At 49.0% G+C, this 21874-nt stretch overlaps 2 protein-coding genes across 2 annotated transcripts; both read right to left on the bottom strand.

The window, feature by feature from the left end:
* Positions 1 to 1297: 1297 nt before the first annotated feature.
* On the bottom strand, positions 1298 to 5955 carry LOC143376318 (uncharacterized). The gene is made up of 7 exons (XM_076826484.1): positions 5712 to 5955; positions 4311 to 4414; positions 4038 to 4194; positions 3401 to 3523; positions 3074 to 3204; positions 2637 to 2913; positions 1298 to 2523 (listed from the first exon to the last, which is right to left on the bottom strand). The coding sequence occupies exons 1-7, from the start codon at positions 5846 to 5848 to the stop codon at positions 2187 to 2189; spliced, it is 1266 nt and encodes a 421-aa protein (XP_076682599.1). The 5' UTR covers positions 5849 to 5955; the 3' UTR covers positions 1298 to 2186.
* Positions 5956 to 6908: 953 nt separating this feature from the next.
* LOC143376472 (uncharacterized) lies at positions 6909 to 13367 on the bottom strand. The gene is made up of 3 exons (XM_076826877.1): positions 12608 to 13367; positions 10033 to 10110; positions 6909 to 8553 (listed from the first exon to the last, which is right to left on the bottom strand). The coding sequence occupies exons 1-3, from the start codon at positions 12776 to 12778 to the stop codon at positions 7642 to 7644; spliced, it is 1161 nt and encodes a 386-aa protein (XP_076682992.1). The 5' UTR covers positions 12779 to 13367; the 3' UTR covers positions 6909 to 7641.
* Positions 13368 to 21874: the final 8507 nt, after the last annotated feature.

The raw sequence follows: 21874 nt of genomic DNA, 5'->3' as shown, positions 1-21874 counted from the left end.
ACTTTCGAGCTTTAAACGAAATTGCGATTAAATCCAACTTTATTACGATAAAAGCAGTCCCCTGAGATTTTCCCCCGGCATTTTTTCTGTCAGATAAGGCTGGCCAATGCACAAGGAAATAATCGCGGATTAAATATCTGTCGCGCGTTACGATCACGTAGTGGCTTTTCTCGAGGGAATGAACACGGAACCGGAAACAAATCCTATGAAATCCAGAGACCAATCGTTGTCAAAGGAGGAAGTGAGCCGATCGAACGTGTTACACATCGACAGATAGTGCGCCTGCACTCGCGAAAACCGGTCGAGAGAATGTAGAATGATACTCTGTGTATAAATTGGCGAGCGTGCTTGGCATGTAAATGACTCGAAGCTCTGTAACGAGGTCGTAATCCGAATTGCAAGGCTGGGAACCAACCTCACCCCTTTTCATCCCCTTTCCACGTTACTCGGAACACGGGCATCTGCACTTCTGATTGGGTGGTGTTGAGCTGAGTGCTTCAGGGTGATTCTGATGACACGATTGAGTAGTCTTCTTGAGTACATTATTCACCCTCGCAAAGAGTCAAGTTTTGCCGAGCTTTCGAGCGATGGAAGACGACGCAACTGTAATTGAACCGCAACCTTCATTGAGATTAAGTCGTCCAGCATCGACAGTTAATCGAATGTTAATCTGTAATTCGCGTAAGGCAACCTTCGTACGTTGTTACTCGTGCGATTGATTCAGATACATAAATTGAATCGCTCCATGGATGTCGAGAAGAAAAACCGAGTTACACTCGGTTAATGCGCTATCATCCGCTTCGGTGTACTTATATAGAACTAACTGAGCCCTGAGTGATTTAATCGAAGCCAATTAATTCTTCCAGGGTGCACGGACGCCGTAGTCTTGCTCCTGAGAACTTCGGAGCTTGGTTTATGTAACGTCCGAAGCTGCTTGGAAAAAGTATTGGTTTCTTTAAGGGTTACTCAAGCGCCGATATCGGAGTGACGCACGCTGCGGGGGTAAAAATGCACGTTACGTAATAAGCACGAGACGTGGACGGTCGATTACGTGGGCAGTCGATGGCTGTGCCTGTGTGTGCGTGAATCGATGGAAAACGACACGCGGGAGCAGCGCGGTATGTATCGTGTAACATCGAATACGTGCCCGTTCGAGCGTAACGTTCCGCGAGAATGTTTGCACACGTTTTATATATCTCTGGGAGTACGGTGTTCCAGAGGTACCTTAAGTACGTACCATTTACGTCGCACGTAGCCACCGGGAGCAATAATTGGCATCGAGGTAGCAGGAACGGCCGCTTTCTCGAAAATCCCAGGCGCGCGCGCTCCAAACGCGATCGATCTCGCCCGTTTGTACGAAACAAATGCTCGCTGGCAACTCAGAGGCCTGCCTCCCAATTCGATTCCTTAAAAGTCGGTGAAGCATTCGCTTTCACGTTAATCCTTTCGAATTTCAATTCGATCCGTGGCGAACTGATATTCGACGAAGTAAAAGTACGCAATCCACCGTGGCTCATAAATTAATCGAGCAGCTGTGTATTTATTAAAAATATCGAACGATTTCGTAGTTGCCTCGCGAGACCACTCCTACAGCATCACTCGCTCTACATCTCGCTTAAGGGGTTAGACCACCTTGGCCAGGTCAAGAAATATCGCATCTTTGGCAATTTATTTCCAAGTGACAACAACACTTTTGTAGATAACAATTTTTCAATGAAGATAGAGACATCTTTGAATAATATATTCAATTTTTTTTTCAAATATCGAAACATTCCGAGAACTTTAAATTCGTTTTTCTCGAAACCACGTTTTCCGAAACGGTGTACAATGTAATTTCAGTCAAAATCTATAGATTTTTATACACTTTTGCGCAGGTGTTCTTAAATGTATTCTCTATCGTCCGACCGTCAATTTTGTCGATCGGTTGAGAAATAACAAAATAGCTGCACTTTGAAGCAAAAAGTTCATTTTCGTGTGTAAGAAAATGGACTTTATTTACGCATAAGTCAGGTAAAAATTAAAATATCGATAGGCGGTCTAGCCCCTTAACCACGAGGATAAAGTTCCTCGCCGCGCGTATCCACCCGTTACGTGTAATCGTTAGGGAATACAAGTGTTATAATTGAAATAAATAAATAAATAGAATAACCGGCAGTCAACGAATATGCTCCACCAGATCCCTTGTTTCATGTCTCGTTTTCATCGTCCCTTTCCACGATCGGTGGCTCCGTAGGTGGCTCAGTGGGCCATTTCCCTACAGTTGCAGCGGGGTCGATGGTGGACGGTGGGTCAGTGATAACGATCGGTCCAAGCGGCTCAACAGTCGGCTCCTCTTCTCTGACACTGTCTTCCTCCTTATCATCCAGATTCTGAGAGCCCTCCGTCGCGTTCAGTTTTATGGAAATCATATGCGGCGTCGTTTCCGAGTCAACTGCTTCAGGCACCGGTGGTATCAACTCCGTCGAAGGGACCATCGTTTTAATCTGACACTGACGACCCATGTAGCCGAGTGGACAGATGCACCTGCAATCGAGGATCATCGAATGAGCACACGCGCCCAATAGCAATTTACAAATTCAATCATCCTTTTATCGCACCAGGACCAAAGCCGTGGGTTTCGACCTAACGTGCTTCACCTGTAATTGCCATCTTCCTGCGTCATGCTAATGCAAGTCGCGTTGTTGCGGCAGATACTCGGATGCTCGTCGCAGTAAGTCAGCTTCTCGTTGCAGAGATCGCCGGCCCATCCAGGCTCGCACCGACACTCCCATGGTCGCTTGCAGGACCCGTGAACGCATCCAGGATATGGGACACACTCTGTGCAATTTGGACCTGTCCAGCCCACGCGACACCTACACGTCTGTGGCCGACGACATCCGCCGTGTTCCCTGCTGCATCCCTGCGAGCAAATCGCTAAACAGGGACAAGACAAATTCGAATCATACACCTTTTAGATACAGCGAGTCGCAAGAATCATTGGCACGCCATTTAAAACAGAATAACTTCTTTAAACTCGTTTGTACCAATTTTAAGAATGTCATTAAAACTCAGGAATCCAGAGAAAGAGACTTACGCGTCTGACAGAGAAGTCCAGTCCAGCCAGGCTCGCAACGGCACTCCAGTGGGCCCTGACAAGTTCCATGCATGCATCCTGGCAGAACAGCGCACTGCTTGCACTTCTGACCCTGCCAACCCAGTCGACACCTGCGGAACAGAACTCATAAGCCTGGCAATCCTCGTTTGCTACTCCTTCAGCGCCTAACAGGCTCCTCTGCACGCCCTGAATTGCCAGCTACGAGCGTTAATGGAACAAGAGTCTAATAAACAGGTAGGCTCATTGCTCCATTTCGCTGCTATCTCCACTGCTAACCGTCTATTACTCTTCAATTACGCGTTTCACCTGCATTCGCCGGGCTTCTCGCAGTACCCCTGGCTGGACAGGCAATCGGAGGCGCAGATCGGCTCCGAGCAGAACATGCCTTTCCACCCAGGATCGCAGGAGCACTCGAAGCTCACGTTACAGCTGAAAGTGAAAATCCGTCTGCGTCAATGGCCACCGCGGAATGGAATTACTGTTCGTTGATCGGCGTTTACGGGGAGAGCAAACGGGAAGGAACGTCTCGCGTTACACGGGAAATTAGGCTCGCCACTGGCTAAGGTGAAATCGGTGTTCGATTCACGGTCTGTCTTGGATAACGTTTTTCTCGGCAATAAGCGAACCACAAGTGGCTTGTTAGCGCTAGACTTGACAGCGGTGACCAGCTTATTGGTAACAGTATCACCTGTGATTGAAACATTATCGCCTCTGGAGGATTTTATTTCTGGAGACACTGTAACCCAGTCGGAAGTGGACGGCGGTTTCCACGGGTGGCGATTTATTTCGAAGGCTTCGATGGGGCCACGGATAAGCGCCAGGGTTGATTGGCTCGTTGATCAATCAGTAAGGACGACTTGGTGCGCGATACCTTTTGTTCGTTCTGTCAGTCCGTTCGCGTGTGTTAAAAAAGAGAGAGAGATAGAGGAGGATGAGACGTTACCTGCCGTGCTGACATCCTGGCAAAGCGACGCACTTGTCGCACAGCTCGCCATAGAAGCCCAATTTGCAGCGACATTCACCGGGTCGACGGCAGTAACCCTGAAGAGGGTCGCACCCCTTCCGACAGATTGGCACGTCGCACAAATCGCCCGTCCATCCTGGCCGAAAGAAAGAAACATGAGGTATACACAGGGGAACGTCCGTGTCGTTAGTCATCTTATTGTGCTTTTCTCCTGCCACGTCGAGGATCGCTCTTCGTTCTTTTGCTCTTTACCTGGCAAGCACTTTACTTCGCCAGCCTCGTCGCAGACGTAGTGGGAGTTCGGATGCTGGGAGGCTGGTATCTCGCACGCCTGTTTCTTCCATTTGGGCACGTACCTAAATAGAGAATGCAAGGTGTACACTTAAATTATCTCTGATCGAGGAATCGCCATTTCCACGGTTCTGGTATCGTCGTTATTGCAGCGGGATAAAGTAAAAGACCGCTACGTGCTCGCAAGAAATTTAATCAAAGTAATTGGATCGGGTTTCGGTTGATTGGCAAGTGTGGAGAGTAATAGAAAGAGGCATAATTGGGCAGCAAGGGAAGCGTGGCTCAAGCGACTCCACAAAGGGGCCCCGAGTAATCTGAACCCTGACATATTCTGTACACTTTCCTTTAATTACATTTCTCAATTCACTCCACGGCTATCGATTTACCAAACCTTCATTAAAGTCCAGGACACGTACCAGTGCAATTAATTCTAAAGTAACGAGATTGCTATGCGAATCACGAATGGAATTGAGATTTAATCCTAGACAGAAGTGGATCAGAATTTCGAGTAACATGTCTCAATCTCCAAAATACGCAATACTAAATGCTAGAAACTACTTGAGAGAAATAGGGATATATTTATGATTTTTTTTTCATATAAAGAAACGTCATATTTAAAAATCAACATATACACCTTGTTTTGTATACATTTAGCTGTATTCTCTCCGAAAAGAAATCTAATATCTTAAGAAATGGTGCCATAGCAGCCCCTTCTCCTAAAGCCTCTTCACAGTTACAGCATTTGCGGTACCGAAAATAACTCCGAGATTACTGGACCGATTCGAATACAATTTTACACGAATATTCCAAAGACTATAATCTACTACTTGTCAGTGTCGATGTTGGAATTTTTTCTTTTTTAAAAAAATGGCAGCTACTCAAAGTCAAGCATGTGATTTTCGACCTAAGTTTTCATCTTCTTTTGTTACTAAAAAAAAAAAAAACACGATACGAATCGTAAAATCGACCCGACAAGTACTAGCTTAGAGTCTTCAGAATATTCGTGCAAAATTTTATCCAAATCGATCCACTAATCTCCGAGATATTTTTGGTACCGAAAAAACTGCAACAGTGCGGAGGCCTTGGAAGAAAGTGGCTGCTATAGGACCATTTCTTAAGATATCAAATTTCTTTTTGAAGAAACTACAGCTTAATTTCTACCCAACAAAGTGTATATCTTGATTTTAAAATATGACGTTTCGTTATATGAAAAAAAAATCGTAAAAGTGACCCTATTTTCCAACCTGTCAAGGGTATGTAACGCCTTAAGTCAACGATTCGATCCGAAATGAATCTACAGCATCACGGAGCCCCGAGAAGAAAGGGAAGACAGCGACTTTAATAATCGATTGATGACGGTACCTGGGTCCAGCTGCGAATCCAAAAGGCAGCGCGCTAAGGCCGAGGACAGCCGTGACGCCGACGGAAGGGCCATCGCTCAGGGTGCCCAGTTCACCAGGACCGATCAGGAGGCTGAGACAAGCGAGCAGCAGTATCATCTTTGCTTGACTACCGAGTCAAGACTGAGGACGACCGCGTTCAAGGCGAAGTCTTGGATAACGGGACCTTGTTCGAGGTCACGGCACACTTTTTCATCGCGACGGTGTTGGTGGGTGAGGCGTGCACGTGTGTTAGCGCGCGTCGACGTGTGAACGCGTGCATGCGGCCTGCTACATGGCCCGCTGACTTTTTGTCGACTCACGACGAGTTTATTATTCCCCCGGGAAAGTTCAATGCACCTGGCGGAGTACCCGAAGAGGTGGCATTCCCCTCGGAGCGGCGGCAGAGCGTTCGCCGCGACCATGGAAAGGAAATGGACGCTCCTGGAACTTTCTCGGGAGGATACGTAAGCCTCCTCTGCCCTAGAATTCGAATGGTGTCCCTGGGCCGTTTTGGTCGCAGAGCTCTGCAGCTTTCTTTTTTCATCGAGTAACAGTTCTTACCGACTTATCGTGTCACTCTTTCAGGGGGAGTCTTATTGGAGCACTTTCCTGTCTAACGGCAAAAATCGGTATGGTTCTTTGGGTACTTCTTTCGTAGAATCCCCAGTCGCCGAGTGATTTGAATAGCTAACGTCGACCAGTTGGATTCCGTGAAAGATTTGTTTGCATCCTGCGACTCCTTTATAACGGGAAGCTTCCCCGCATGCCTTCGGGGAAAACCCTCCTCTTCTGTGTCCGAAAGATTCGTTGGAAACATTCAAGCCCCTAGAATCTGTCGTAAGTCCATTCGATATGGGAAGACAGTCGTCAGACCCTTTCGAAGTTCAATGAAAAGTCCCGGGGACCCTCGTCATTCAGATTTTTTTTCTCGCGGGCAAGGATCGTCGACAAAGAAGGGATTTACAGTTCTGGTAACCAGCAGGATTAAAAGTAAGGTGCCTAAGATGCAGGATTGACAAATAACAGAAAATAGGAGAATCCATTGCAGTGGAGAGGAAAATTGAATGTAAATAGAAGCTTCTGGGTGTACAGCTTGCGTGGTTTACAAAGGGCGATGCTTTGGCGGTAGATTCCTGTAAGGTGAATACTCTTTTCTTTTATATTTAACAACAATGGGTGCTACTAGAGGTGATTTATTTATAGTTTAAAGACTATGTACAAGCTTCGGTGCTGCTATTTACAAATAAATACAGTGGTTTCGCGCCGTGCTCGGCGTGGTTCTTCTTTCACGGTGATAGGAACTCATTTACAGTCTGTTCGTTGCGCGTTGAGCAAGAAGTTAGTTCATACTCCTACTGCGTACAAAAATATCGTCCAAGGGGATCTGTACATTTCCTGCTTCGAAGAGTGACGCGTCTATTACTTATAATCTCGCGCGACGTCTCTTTGTACATGTATTCCGTTCGGCTCCGCTCCCATTCCAACATCCTCCGTTCTCAAAGTTGCCACCGTTTTCCTTCTATTTCTCATCTTACAGCCTCTAAAAACTACTTAACACCGTGCCTAACATATCCGCTCTCGCAGCTCGCTTAATTTCGACAATGCCAATTAATTTACTTTACCTTACACCTATTCGGACAATGAAATTTACATTTTCAAACCGCGCTGAACGCACCGCTTCGAAAGCGCGAGGACCTCTGGATGCTCTCGAAAGAAGTACAATCCAGAGAAGCAGTACTTCCAAGCGATAGATTCAATTGTTCGTACACCAATGGTGGCAACAATCCGGCAAAATCAATCCTCCCTCCTCGTTACCTGAATCCACCAAGAAGTGTTCGCCGCTTTGGACCAAACGTATCCCTGAGTTTTGTCATTGTCATCGACGATGCATCGAAACGGCTCGTCGCACTTCAAACCTCTTCGATCTCGATTCCCTTCTTCTTCCTGCAGATACTCGTGAAAGCAACGATGGCTACTAGAACAGCGGCTGCGGCACTGCCAGCGAGGATGTCCCACGGGTACAGATGTCCCAGGATCTTCTCCATCCTCTTCACCTGGACATTATTCGGCCTAGTGTCCACTTCGATGGGGAAACTACCAGGTCCGTCGTTCGAGGTGATCCTGACCAGGTACTTGGTGCCAGGCAGCAAGGAGATCTGCGCAGAGTTCGAGTCCGCCTCTTGATTACCCATCAAGCCTCCGGCTTCCGGCTCCCAGGACACCACGTACGACTCCTTCTTCCCTGCCTCGTCCTTGTCCATGCCTTCGTTGTAAGCGTTACTGGTGGAGGGAGCGTTGTCCGCTGCCAGCAAGTCGTCGGAGCGATCGTCCTTTCTCCTGAAGAAGAACCTTCGGAATATCTCGTCGGAGATTGGAGACTCCTCTTGATTTCTCCACTCTGCTAGCACTTTCTCGCCGTACTTCTCCAGGAAGAATTGCCTCACTCGGTTGTTGAACCTAACCTGCTCCAGGGCCCTTTGCTTCTGCAACTGCGCCTGCACGTCCTTCCAGGACACCGTCGCTTCGTACAGGAGCCCTGCTTTCAACGACTCCAGCTTGGGCACCCATTCCTGCCAGCTGTAGTGCTTCACGCCATCTTCCATTACGACGATGATCCACGTGTCTGGCTTGAGATTCGGTGCCCGCTGGCCAGGATAGTATCCAGCCACTCGCCATTGCTTGTACAGCTTCCGCATTTCCACTGCCACGTCGAACTTGTCCAGCCTGATGGGCGCTTTCTTTGGTGCTGGCAATATGGAAGGAAGGTACTCTTCCTCCACCCTCGTCTTCCGGTACGTGCAGGCGGTTTGACACGCTGGACACTGGAACGTAATATGGAGATCAGCATCGTTTTGGGCGAAAAGACGCGGGAAGCTTTTTAAAGCTGCGGTTCCACTGACAAGGGAAGATCCCGAACCCGAAAATTAAAAAGAAATTGAAATTTTGTGAACAGGTAGGGGATTTTCTCCTGATTACAACGCAATTTTTGTTTGCTGCCCAAATTCACTCGAAGCAAGTGAAATTAACCCTTGAAAATTCGGCTATTTTCCGATTTTGTGTTATAATTTGTGAATTGTAAGAGGCGGAAAAAAGTTTCAAGACAAAAGTTAGACCTTCTTTTAATTAGATCTATCATTTGGTAAAAAAAAAATATATTTTACAGTTCACGAGTTGTAACACAAAATCAGAAAGTTACCGGATTTGCAGGGGTCAATTACACCCCCTTAGAGTGAATTTGGGCAGCAAACAAAAATTGCGTTGCGATCAGGAGGAAATTCCCTACATATTCACGAAGTTTCAGAACTTTTTGAATTTCCGGGTTCGGGATGTTCCCTTGTCAGTGGAATCCCACCTTAATGCAATTTCTCTTTCATGCGTTCTTTAAATAGAGGGTACTCAAAACTCGGGCAGCGAATTATCTGTCTTTAGCATCTGCCCTTCGAATGGCGCACTAGAGACGCGCAATAATTAACGATCCTCCTAAAAGAGACGTTCTGTTATCCTGCAGGAATCGTAGTCCTAGAGAACCCGAAGGGACGCTGCTAGAGCTTCGATCTAAACATTCACCGTAATCTGGTAGTCAGACGCTCCCCAAATATTTGAGAATGATTCCTATCTCCGGAGGGTCGATACACAGTGAGTTTAAACTTTAACGTTCCACGGCAAAGCGGCTCGACCTTCCGTAAGAATCGACAGGTAGTGGTTTCTAAGGATTTTCCCCTGGTCTCGGGTCTCTGTGTCGGAGACCTCCCTTTATCGTAGGGCCTTTCTTCCCGGTTTCGGCGTTCGACGATTACCCCCTCTCGCTTTATTCCCTGCGCTTTGAAGTTTTCGAAGTTAAGGGATTTCGCTTGATCGATTCGAATTTTCCGCCTGTTCGATACGGTGGATCGAACACGAGGTTAAGTCGGCCTACCTGAACCGGGAAGGGCCAGAAATCCGAGAGGATTCAGCTTATTTCAGTCTCAAAACGCGCTTGCAGGTGAATTGTCTAAAAAATGTTGCTAATTCTATCTACGGTCCTACCTAGGGGTGGATTTATGACGGCAAATTTTGTGGAGCGACAAATTTTGGGCGAAAGAAATTGGGTTTAAAAGCTTGAGACAATTTTAAAAACAATTCCCTTATTTTTCATACAGCGAATCAGCAAAAACTCAAATCGCCCCTATTCTGCGCACTTTTTTCTCTGACATCCCGAATTTCGTGCCTCCTCCTCGAAGAAGCTCAGCGAAAAGCTTGGGAATGTCTTGCTAGCAGCCAGCCGAAAAGCAAAAGCCCGTTTCACCGGTAAATTTACTTACATGTAGATACTGGTCGCCCTCGCAAATGGTCCTCGTCTTCTCCCACCGGTTCTCGAGGGCCTCGCAGTACTGCCAGCACTGTAACACAGCAAGGAAAAAAAAGAACGCACATGAAAGAACGGAGCGAGCATGGCAGGGGGAGGTTTCGAGCGTTGAACAAAAAGCTCTTGCACGCACGGGACACACGAGTAAAAAGGACGACGGCACTGGGACCGAGGGGGATGAAGAGGGAAGCGCGCGGGCCAAGGAACGCGAAGAAGGAAAGGGAGAATAAGAACCACCATCGGCTCTGGACCGTTGAATCGAGCGATTTAAGCGGCTATGGAGAGGACCGGGAGGCGGAGGAAAAGGGTGAGGCACGGGAAGAGAAGAAAAAAAGAGGAACGGCCACGGGAGAAAGAGAGAGAGAGAGAGAGAGAGAGACAAGAAGGGAGAAGATGGGGGCCGAATTAGCTCCAACCTGTTTCAGGCATAACAGGCACCGTCGTTGTTGTTGTCTTCATATTTATTGGGGTACCGTCTCTCGTGGAGCCCTGTTTCTAGATTCTTTTTTTCTTCCCTTCCCTTAGAGACCCCCCCTCCACCCCTGCCCACCCGATTATCCTTCAGCGCGGCGTGTTCCGTCTAAGCTGCTTCGTAGAAACGCCGTGGGTCCCCTCTTTCGTGCTAATGACGCCTCCAAAAAAGCAACATCATCGTCTAACAGCTTCGCGATAATTCCCCCCGGGTCTGCTCCCCCGTTTCCGTCGCTTTTTCGCCTGGTCGCGTAAACGGGATGAAAAGAGGCACCGCTCGATCACCATCGTTCCAGAAAATAACGGATCTCGTACCTAATATAGGAATTTCCGCGCTGATGCCGAATTTTCTCTCGGTACCCTATATTCTAGAAATAAAAAACCACGACGACGATGATCTATGCACACCCTCGCCCCGTCGAACCAGCAGCTCCCCCGAGAAGTCCCTTTCATCCCGTTTATTTCACTTCACGACCGCCTGGTCATTGATTTCCCAGACGAGGGGAGGCAATCTTTACGACCCTCCGTCGATCGTAACTCGATAACGGGCGCGATCATCGTCGCGCTCGATGAAATTTGATGGAGCGATCGGCGCCGCGAACGTTTACGCCCCGCGATCGCGTAATCGAGATCACAGACACGATCGCGACTAAACACGCCACCAACGACCCTGCTACTTTCTCGCGAGCCTAATTACGTGGGACTGCGACCCGGCGATTGCTAAAACAGGATGACGCGCCGGTTGATTGAAGCAAATACCCCGAGCTTCGTAAAGATGACAGGTCGTCGGGGTTTAATCGAAGGAAGCGACGTTCCGCGGTGCATTGGCTTAATGAGGCGATTACTGTCGATGAAGAGGGCCGGCTGGAAGCGAGTGCAACAGATTCCCCTTGCAGGAGAATGATCGTCGTTATCCGGGCGTAACTCCGACGTTCTCTCCGAGGGGGTTCCTTCTGACCTTCGTTAAGCCACCTCCGCGCGTCCGCCTCCTCGGAGAATCGTTATTCTAATGTGTCCCGCGGTAACGACTCTTGGAGGAGTCTCTCCTTTTCCGAGCATAAATTTGAATGGATCATCGTGTCGCCCCTCGTGGACTCCTCGATTCAGCCCCGATGATAATCCGCGCGGAGCGCGTGCACGCCCGGCGCATTCACACGCACGCCACCCCCTGGCTTTCCGTGGGTGTGCATGCAAGATGGCATCGATTTCCCCGAAATTAATGGACACCTCCCTCTGCACACGGCAAATGAGCAACGCCCCGCGTGCACACGCGCGCGCCGAGCGCGTTGTGCGTGAGTTAATCGTGATTCCCATCTGTCCATCTGCGACGTGTCTGTCCTAGGGGGTTGGCCAGGGTGTCGGGGGGACCACCGTGATTGTCCACGGCGCCCCATAAAACCGACAGAGGAGATTTATCGCCGCCGTAGACGCCCGGGCGATCCTATATCAAATTTCCAGACGATCGAGTCGTCACCTACGCGACACGCGGCCAGCATTCCTATCCGGAGGATATTTTCCGTGCCGCGAAGGATCCTCGATTGTTTGCTCTGACGCCGCGGAGATCCAGAACGGGGAGTTGTTTATCTTGGAGCGAATTCCTGCGCCCGGGACGTGCCGCTGAACGTTTCGGAGCGGAGGACCGTGGGCGACCGGGGAAGAGGGTCGTGTTAAAGTTAGAAGTGTCGTGTTGGGTGCACGCTGGGCGAACCGAGTTTCCTGACGAGTCCCAGCCGGTTCTCGTTCTATGGGGGAGGACACCGCGGAGGGAAAATGGGAACGCTACGCTCAAGATGCGCAGGAAGAGTAAATTGTGTGGGTTTCTAAGTGAGTCGAGCACCGGGGATCCAGAGGAGTATTTTTCGAGGGAAAGAATGCATTGCGGGGGAGTATGTTGCTGGGTATTATTCTTGGAAATGTCGACTATTCGGTACTAAGAATATAGCCTAATAATCCGACCACAATAGTGTTTCAAGAGTTCAGGTAACTCTGCGAGGTATAATTATCAAATTGTGCGGTGCAACATTTCCAAGATTTTGGAAACTAGAAAAGTTTCTGCTCACCATGCTGCAAGTAGTTTGCTGATGTCCCAAGTACGAGTCCCAAGTCCCATCGATTGTATGCTTCTTGAGACACTGCGATCTACACTGGGCGACCCTGATGATCGGTCCAAGATCGAAACTCTCGACGAGCGCGACGCACCAGGCGAAAAACAGCAACCACGATATCTCCATGTCCGATAATAATCGCACCCTTTACTTTCTCGACGACGTGTAAACACTCACTCGATCACTTCCCTCCAACCGTCCGTTCACTGTCGCTTCTTCGATAATACACTCGAACGGGGGCGAGTACTTGGAGCGACCGAGTCCTCGTTCGCATGAACAGTCCCGGTGTGGAAGCGAGACGCGTGTCTCGAGGGCGACGAGCAGGGACGCGCGTTCCTGTACCTCCGAAATTTCGAGCCGACTGCGACCCTTCGTAGGTCGGTACGTTCCTTATGTAGCCACGCGCCCCACCATTGAATTTCAGCTCGCCCCTACCCCCTAAAGGCAGCGCAGCATCCCTTGTAATTATCCGTGGGCTGGAGCCGTCCCTCGGCATATGGTCGACCACGCTGCATCCACCGTCCTTCTGCCCGAATTATTTCCCTCGCGGAGAAATAGGCCAAACTCCGGAAAGAGTTGGGATTCTGCTCGTTTCGCCGAAACGATTGGCCATTCCTGCCCAGTTGCCCTTTCTCTGGGGGTTTGCTTTTCAGGCGGGATAATACGATGCGGTTACGGGTAAAAATTAGACGGACTGAATAGCTGCAGAGCCTGGAAGGGTGTAACAGAGTTTCACAGCGTTTAGAGAAACGATAATTCTTCGGAAGCATTTGTGATTCTCTTTGAGAAATATTCGAAAGTTAGGTTAAACTACGAAAGTTCGAGCACGTGACGCCGGAGTTTACAGAGACGGGTTGGCTTAATATGAAGCAGAGATACGTGTTACATCTCTGCTGTCTCATATACAAATTAGTAAAAAGTATCTGCGTGAATTACTCGTCAGAAATCGTCGAGCAGATGAATACACCTCTACCAGACATGAATTTCACCTTTCCGTTCCTTCCTGTCACTCCACTAAATTTTATAGCTGCTTTTCCTACTGTTCCGCCTTTTACTTTAACTTCCAGCTATATGAAATTCGCTCTGTAACCTCTTTCGCACCCTTCAAGCATGCAGTGACACTATTTTTTGCAAATCAGCGTTAACAATTAATTATTAACTTTTACTTCTGTCATTTTCCAACTACACGCATATGATGTTAGTTCTTACTTTTGATTATGTTATTTGGCCGTCTACACTTACTTTTCGTGTACTCTATTGTGTTAGTTTGAGTTTTAAGCAGCTTTAAATGGTAAGGTTAATAACAGTTGACAGCTGTACCTCGCTAAATCTAACTATTCTTTTTCCTTTCCCTCTTTCTCGCTTTTTTTATATGTTTTCTATTGTAAAGTCTACTGTGCAATAAGGAATTATTATTATTAATACGAAATTTGAGAATTTTGATAGTGGCGCTGCAGGATTATTGAGACTGCTCCCTCCAGAATGCACCGTGCGATTAACGTTGGCCTCAATTTTCTCGGTGCGCTCTGCGCACAATCTGTCGTCGCGAATATTATCTCGGCGGAGAGCCACCCTCGCATTACCACCGCGTACTGTTTCACTATAATTATCCACGTGCCGTATGGTCCTCGGCATATGGTCTAGAGCACCATCTTAGGAGGAGCCGCCTTTACGACTCGCTGTAAGAAGATGAAGAAGCGGGAGGGGATGATTGGCTCGAAATTGACTGCTGGCGGGACAAATTAAATTTCGACGTCGGTGGATCGTGAAATCGCGTCGCTTTGTGACGGAACGATGCACGCTCTTCTTCGCGTTGTCCGTAATTTCCGGGGAAAATACAAGAATCGACTGTGTTCATCGGTGGTTTCCTTTGAACTCGCCACCGAAGAGAATCGTTAAAACGTAATTTCGCCGCAGAAAAATTTCAATTACGCTCCCTTTGTGACTAGAAAGAGGGTTGGCTCGGTGAATTTTCAGGGGACCGACGGAATTGCTTGTTGTTTTTAAGACACAGTCCGAACGGCTCGAAGCTCTACCGTGTTACATGCATTCTCGATAATCATTGTTCAGAATCGCAGTCGGTGTTCCATCCATTTCGAGAGAGTCCACTGAAAAGCGAAGAGGCTTCCATGAGCCGAGACACCCGTGAAATTCTATACAAGCAAACATTCTCCAAGGAAGCTCGGAGCTTCCAAAGAGATCGCTATTAGAATACGCTTCCGGGCATCGAGAATCCCCCAAGGAGAATCTCAGCGAGCGAAGAACCTCCCCCTGGCGGAGAGGAAGTAGAAAGCAGATAATCAGCCGACGTAACAGCGAGTGAAAGACCTTTCTCGAAATGCCCCGAGGGGTGACCAGGGAAAATTTCGCCGCAATTAGTTAGCATCCGCCCAGGACAGCATTCGCAGGGCGGCGTCGTCTCTGGACCTGTCCGTCTTCGAGGAGGGATGGTCGAGAGGAGAGAGGAAGGTCGGAGCCTGGCGGAGGAGGAGAGGCAGGAGAATCGGTGTCGGATGATCGCGATCCGAGGGATACGCATTATCAAAGGTCTCGTAGCACGATCCAATATGGTTTTCATCCGGCAGGTACACGATCTGGACCCACCCACCCACCTCCGCCGCGGCGAAAATAAAAGAAGCAGAAGTGGAACGCGAGAAGGAAGGGGCGTGGGAGGTGGGGGTGGAGGCGCGGGGTCGACCGATAAAGAAGCGGTGGAAGAGAGAGGGATGTAGGAAGGCAGAAGGTGGACGAAGAAGGGAGGAGAGGAGGAGGAGGAGGAGGAGGTGGAACGTATTCGCCGGAAGTCGTCCGTGCTCCCTAGGTGCCCCGCGCGAGCGCGCGATACACGCGGCTCACAATGCACAGGATGTGTACAAATAAGGGTATTTGTCTGGCAGGCCGATTGTAGGGTGAAATATACGGTGACGTTAAACGGGCCGAGTTGCATCCCTCGCCCTGTGAAACGCGCTGATCCGCGCGCTCCTCTCGTTTGTGCCCGCTGGCAATAGAAAAAGGCCCACGAATAGAGGTGGAGAGGAAGCATTCATCTAGGCAGCGTTTAGGGGTGGCGCTCGGATCCCCGTTCCCTCAATAGAGAGTGACATTTTATTGTGCTGCGGGCTTTTCTCGCACCTGGACACAGCCGATCACGGCTTCGCGCGACGCCGGGGATTTTACTATTCTACTATTCTACCGAACCGCCGGTCGTGAAATTGCTTTTAATGAAACGCCGCCGACAACTTCGCGCTCCCTCCCTCGGTGGAGCCTTGCTCGCTGGTAAATCGTTTTGAACGAAGCATGTAGACGGAAGATCATGGAGGAATATGTAAAACTAGATTTACTACTAGGCTTCGTCCGAAATTTAGATTCTGGTTTAATAAAAAAAATGATTTTTTGTGAAAATCGTCACATTCATCTGGTCACATCCCAGAGTTTATTGTTCAAAAGTTTTCAGGCGACAGACACACACACACGAACCTACAGAAGCTTTCTGCTTTATTGTTATTATTATTATTTCGACGGGAGAACCCTTTAGAATACAAAGCTTGAACAATTTTATTCAGTACAATAAATATATATAAAATAGCGTAACATAAACAGAGAAAATAAAATAAAACGGAAAATATAAAGTAACGAGAAAAACATAACAATATAAAACGACGACGTCGCCAAACAACTGAGCGCAAATTAAGGAGATGGTAGTCTCCTAAGTACCAGAGTCCTAATATATTAAAATGGTAAATTATTGTTTAAAAAAGCGCAGAAATTCTCGAATTTCTCTGCAAGTTTAATGGTCATCCTGCATCATTCAAGGGAAACGCGATCTTTAGAAATTGCCATTTTTCCATGGCGTTTGAATGCTGGGCAAAAAGTTTAATCCAACTGTCTGGCACATGCGTCCGGCTACATCCACCCTCCCCTCGAGTCAAATATTTATCCCAACTACCGTCGCATGCACAACGACCCGTCGTCCATGGTAAACACATCCGGCACGCGTCGCACGTGATCCCAGGAATTCATTTGAAGCTTTCACACCGCGACAGATCGGGGATGAATCCCGAGGGAATTCCTCCTCCCGCATGAGCATCGCAGTTCTTGTATTCCCGCCCGTCCGGAGCATTCGCTGCGCGCTCCAGACGATGGAATCGATCTTGCTGTTGGCTCGGGTGTCTCATTGTAGCGCGTAATGGAAACGTCAGAAGTTTATGGTTCGGACGAAAATGATTACCCGTCGAGGGAAAACATTTCAGGCAATTACACCGGTTTCCCACATTACGCTTCACCGTATTATCATTCGCCGGGTCCTCCCCCAGCGAAGATACAAAAGTTTCCCGGACAGGGCAGCCGCGTAAATGAACTTCAACCCCCCGTTCCCATCGCCCGCAGGCCCGAGTAAATATTTCCCCGTCGCGTTGCGCCCACAATAACACGGAAACGGAAACATATTTCCAGGATTCTCGCGCAAACGTGGCATTGTCCGCGTCTGTTTGAAGGTGGACCCTCTTGTTTGACGCACAAACTGTCCAGCCCCGAAAGAAGTCCACATCGGGGACGCTCTCTCGACGCCCATAGGTGTTAGATGTTTTCCTAGGACCCGTAATCCCTGGCGGTTTCTTCCTGCATACCTTCCCTTCGCCTCTCGGTCCATCCGCTGGTCCTCTTTTCCAACCAGCCAAACTATCATCCGTTAACATCTCTCGCACGATCCGTTCTCGTGTTCCCGCGGCCGCGTTGCCTCGTGAGCATTGTTTATCGACCATAATCCTCCACGACCGAGGATTACGTGAGTCTCGATTTTCCGCCAGATTGCGTTCATCCACGCCGAACACGAACTGACGTCGCTTAATCCTCGCGGGGAATTCGAATCGGGGACGTGGTCGCGCATTCGTCGAACATCGATGATCGACGTTCAGATCTCCTCCGCGCTTCTGTCGTCCAGTTTCGTGAAAAGGCGCTTTTCTTAAGGAAGAAAAAAATATGAACGGAAAGTTTAACAATAGGGACGTTCCATGCGAACTCGGACAGATTTCGGAGTAATTTTCGTAGATTGCTGAAATTTGAATCTGTTGTAGCTTTTAGTGATGTTTCAACGTACCTCAAAGGATTTTTCGACATTTTTGAAAAATGTCGATTTTACAGCTGTTTCAAGTTAAGTGCTAACTTTTTTTCAATACATTATAGCTATGGAAGTAGTAAACGGATGGAGATGAGCTTTACGGTGCTTATAGAGAAGACATTGAAGTTTCAAGAAAAAATTATTTCAGTTTAAAAAAAAAATTGAACAATTTTTGTGCAATTACTTTAAACAAACGCAGGTTTTTAACATCACCAACTTTCGGCAATTTTTACAGGGACAATTTTAAAATGTCCATATTTTTGAAAATTTGTCCATCAAAGGGAAGGATAGAACTATATTCTCCTTTTTTCAGATTTTTTAAATCGCGCCCGATGTTAATAACCTGCATTTGTATAAAATAATTGCACAAAAATGGTTGAAATTTTTTTTTTTAAACTGAAATAATTTTTTCTTAAAATGCGGATTGCGTGAATCGGTGTCCCGAGTCCTTTTAGCCACTCTGTCAAAGGGAAAGAGATTCAGTGAGATTTTGGTCGAACCTGCGATACTGACGATTTCGATTTTGATGCATCACCATTGTATGAAACTAGATAATAAGTGTTCCGCTACATTTTTAAATAGACGGCTCGCTCAAAGTTTACAATGGTACTTCGAGGTGCGAACGCGATGGGCGAGGCTAAAGAGAGCGTGGCGCATAACAAAAGAAGTTTGCCGATCGGATTGTGAAACGTCGGGGCGCGAAGCTGACCCTTCAACTTATCGGTCCTGGAAAAATATTGCGCTTCGTTTGCTCGGCCCTAATCCCCGCATACGTCCACCGGGGCCATTTTTCTCAAATATTATTCCAGCGTCTCCTCACCCCTCGTCATCCCCTCGCCAAAATCTGCAGCTAGTATTTAAAACGATTACTAAACCCAGTTCACATTGTACGAAACCAGTCTCGTTCCTCCTAACACCAAATCGCGCTCCACTTCGTTTCTACTCCACGTCTCCCTTTCACGAAAAAACCTGCGCTAGGTATGCATTGATCACGTACAGAAGAACTGGGCCAAGTCTCCAGGCCTTCTCTGGAGTCTGACAGCGTCAAGCTTCGCCCAATTTCCATCGTACCGCGAAATTGCCTTGAATTACCCCGAAGGGGACACCTCGCGTTGCACCTTTCCGTTCCTTACGATCCCCTGGAAATCGTTCCGTCGGTCTAACGCACGCGACAAAGCGGAAAATTCAGGTCGCCCCGTTGTTCTGCAGCCACTGGCGTCGCAGGCACCGCTGGCGGCTTTGAAAGCCAGTTTTCGCGTCAAATGCGCCGTCGACAAATTCTCATTGTCGGGGACAGGCATTAGTCGAAGACTGCCCTGTCGCGGAGCCAGCGGTGGAGGAATGAGAGATTCCTTGGGACGCGTCCCCCGGGAGGACAGGTGGTAACCAGAGGATCCCCGAATCGCTATTGAGCACTTAGCCATCTACCTTGCCTCTCCGGGGGCTAGGTATCCGCCAATATGTTACCCTGACAAATTCTCGAAACCGGAATTTATAACCCCCGACCGCTGGACCGTCCTATCTGACCGCCTGGGACATTGGGTTAGCTTTATGACTCCTGCGTCTTCGAGATTTCGGTGACGTCGGGGTCCTCTTTTTCTAATGGCTGTCCCTTGCGATTTAATCGAGTAATCAAATATTGTGTTTCTGCAGCCTTCGACTTAAGTACTTACGTTCGTCACGCTTCCTTATCAGGGGCCTTTACTTCGCGATTCCACAGAGTTTCCGGATTTATAGTTATGGTATGGCGGCATCTGCTCTCTAAGAGTACTATGTAGGATTGGGAAGGGGGATTGAGGGGGCTCGAAAGCGTCAGATTATTTTAGAAATGGATGTCCAATCGACACCCCGCGCACGTATCAGTTCCTCGTTCCCCTTCCGTCAAATTAACGACGTCACCCTTCCCATCGTTTCCGAGAGGCAGCCACTGAAAAGCACGCGCGAGCGAGCGCGCTATCCGAGCAATTAAGGGGCCCGAAACGCCCTCGGCTGGCACGGGCGAAAATTTTTTTCCACTCGCGCCCTTCGTAAATCACGTGAAAGCCGACGTTGTCGCTCGGTTTTACGACGCCAGTAACCTCGAATCGGAATTTTCGGGGCTGATTTAGGGGCAACGGGGCGCGAGAATGGCGCCAGCGACGACCCTGTCGATTCCACCGCCCGCTTGCCTCCTTGTAAATCAAACAATTTTCGTCTCCAGGCTTCCTCACGGTGTTGCCTTGGTTCGCGCGAAGGCTGGGTGAAAGTGAGGTTTCCCTCGTCAACCGAACGGTAGCAATTACCTAATTTACTGCGGCTGACTTTCGGTCGGGGTGCAAACTGCCCTCCGACCACCGCTTTTTGCAGTCTCAACCCGGGAAGGTCTTTGTTGCGAACTGACACCCTCTCGGTCCTACCAGACGTCCCGCAGCCTTCAAATTTCCCGAGGCTCCCGCAGTGTCGGTTTCCCGTGGGTCTTCCGAAGATTCTGGGACATTCAACTGCGAACGATGAGGATTCCCGGCGGTGAAGCAGAGGCAACACTGCAACCTCTGTTCCTGTACAAGAAACAGAGTTTCTTTCATTGCAACGTGGATACTTTCGCGATTCCTTTAGACCGTCAATCTTCCTCCGCGCCCATCCCCGTTCGCCAAGCCCCGACCGTGGAGATTTCACGGCACGAAACGGTGCCAAAACTGCAACTCCCATCAGGCTGCAACAGCGTTCCTGTTCCGCCGCCATTAATTCCTTTTTGCCGTTGCACCTCGGTGCTCCAGCGGTCACTTTTTTTGCCGTACACAATGGCCCACCGAGAGAATATCGTCCGATAATCTCGCATGCACGCGGTTTCACGCGTGTTCGGCCCGTTCGCCCCGTTTCAATGGGCCTCGGCGGTCGTTTTCGTTCGCGTCGCACCGGAACCAACCGCAATCCGCGTGTTCGCCGTGGCCTGGTAATTGCCGACGAAAGGAGAGAGAGAGAGAGGGAGCCCCTCGCCGAGAGGGAGCCCGTAAAAACCATTCGAAAGCTGCAAAAACCACGTGGCTGGGATCACGGTCCTGATTGCACCGGACCTGGTCGGCGTATTAAGCGACGCTGGCGCGCTTTTTTTCCCGTAATCAGCGGCCACACGGGCCCGGTACGCGGCCAGAAAATCTATATGAAAAGCGGCCGAACCGGCGACCACTTTGAATGGCGGCGAAAATGACGAGGCAAGTGCCAGCGATACAATTCGTTTCATTCGTCGGTGCCTCGGCGATCTCTATAATTTCACGCGTATTCCTCCTCTCCCATATCATTATTCCCGTACAATTTCATTACCCATCGATGCTCCTCGCACGCGGCTGCAACGAAGAGACGCAGGCTTTCGGAGTGGCGAGGATGCGAGGCGTTTTCTCGGAGCCCGATCCGAAGATTGTTTCTGGCGAGGAATTAATTTCAGCCGCGATCCTTCATCAGAAACGCGGGGAACTCGTTTTCAGAGCCGACTGACGATCGATCCTAAGAATTCATAGGGCAAGTCGAAGCTCGGGCCGCGGCGAGGCGGTCGGAGCCGCATTAAGGATACGGTGCTTAAAGCGGCGAAAATTGGCCGGGCCTCGTCGCGATCATTATGCTCTGTCTTACAACATTCATAATTCGTAAATAACAGCGTTGGCAGAGGGCTCTGTGGGGGCGCCGGCCCTCCGCGGGCGTTTAGCATATTTTATAGAGACGGGGAAGAGAGCTGGATGGAGGGAAGAGGATGGAGAGGGACTTAAATAGACCAGGGGGAGGGTGGCGGCTGCGGGGATCGAGATTCGATCGAGTACCTTTCCTTTTTTGCATTCTTACTTATCTAATAGTCCGATGGTCCCGTCGTCTTGTTTCTCCGTCGAAAAGATAATGGAAAGAATTATAAATCGGCCCTGAGACGGTGCTCAACGAGACTCAGAGGCATCTGCTCTGCAAGCTTGTTGCAAACGCCGAGTAATAGCCAGCGTCCAGTATCAAAATAATAATTATCTCGATCTGGATCTCGATCGCACGCCATCGCGGTTGCATGAACGGTTGCCCCGGAGTGGACTGGCGGAGACTCGAGGAGAGGCACGCAACTCGTGCTTGAAGGGTTAATTCGCGAGGCACAG

This window comes from Andrena cerasifolii, chromosome 14, assembly GCF_050908995.1.
Source record: "Andrena cerasifolii isolate SP2316 chromosome 14, iyAndCera1_principal, whole genome shotgun sequence".
In the NCBI taxonomy this organism is placed as follows: Eukaryota; Metazoa; Arthropoda; class Insecta; order Hymenoptera; family Andrenidae; genus Andrena; species Andrena cerasifolii.
This window is presented reverse-complemented; position numbering and strand designations above follow the sequence as displayed.

Excerpts from the sequence above, each read along its gene's own strand:
- LOC143376318 (XM_076826484.1), bottom strand. The coding sequence starts at position 5,848 with ATGATACTGCTGCTCGCTTGTCTCAGCCTCCTGATCGGTCCTGGTGAA. Across the intron at positions 4,195-4,310 it reads CGAAGTAAAGTGCTTGCCAG|GATGGACGGGCGATTTGTGC; the intron begins GTAAAGAGCAAA and ends TCTTTCGGCCAG. Across the intron at positions 2,914-3,073 it reads TGGACTTCTCTGTCAGACGC|CGATTTGCTCGCAGGGATGC; the intron begins GTAAGTCTCTTT and ends GTCCCTGTTTAG.
- LOC143376472 (XM_076826877.1), bottom strand. The coding sequence starts at position 12,778 with ATGGAGATATCGTGGTTGCTGTTTTTCGCCTGGTGCGTCGCGCTCGTC. Across the intron at positions 10,111-12,607 it reads AGCAAACTACTTGCAGCATG|TGCTGGCAGTACTGCGAGGC; the intron begins GTGAGCAGAAAC and ends GCTGTGTTACAG. Across the intron at positions 8,554-10,032 it reads AGGGCGACCAGTATCTACAT|TGTCCAGCGTGTCAAACCGC; the intron begins GTAAGTAAATTT and ends ATTACGTTCCAG.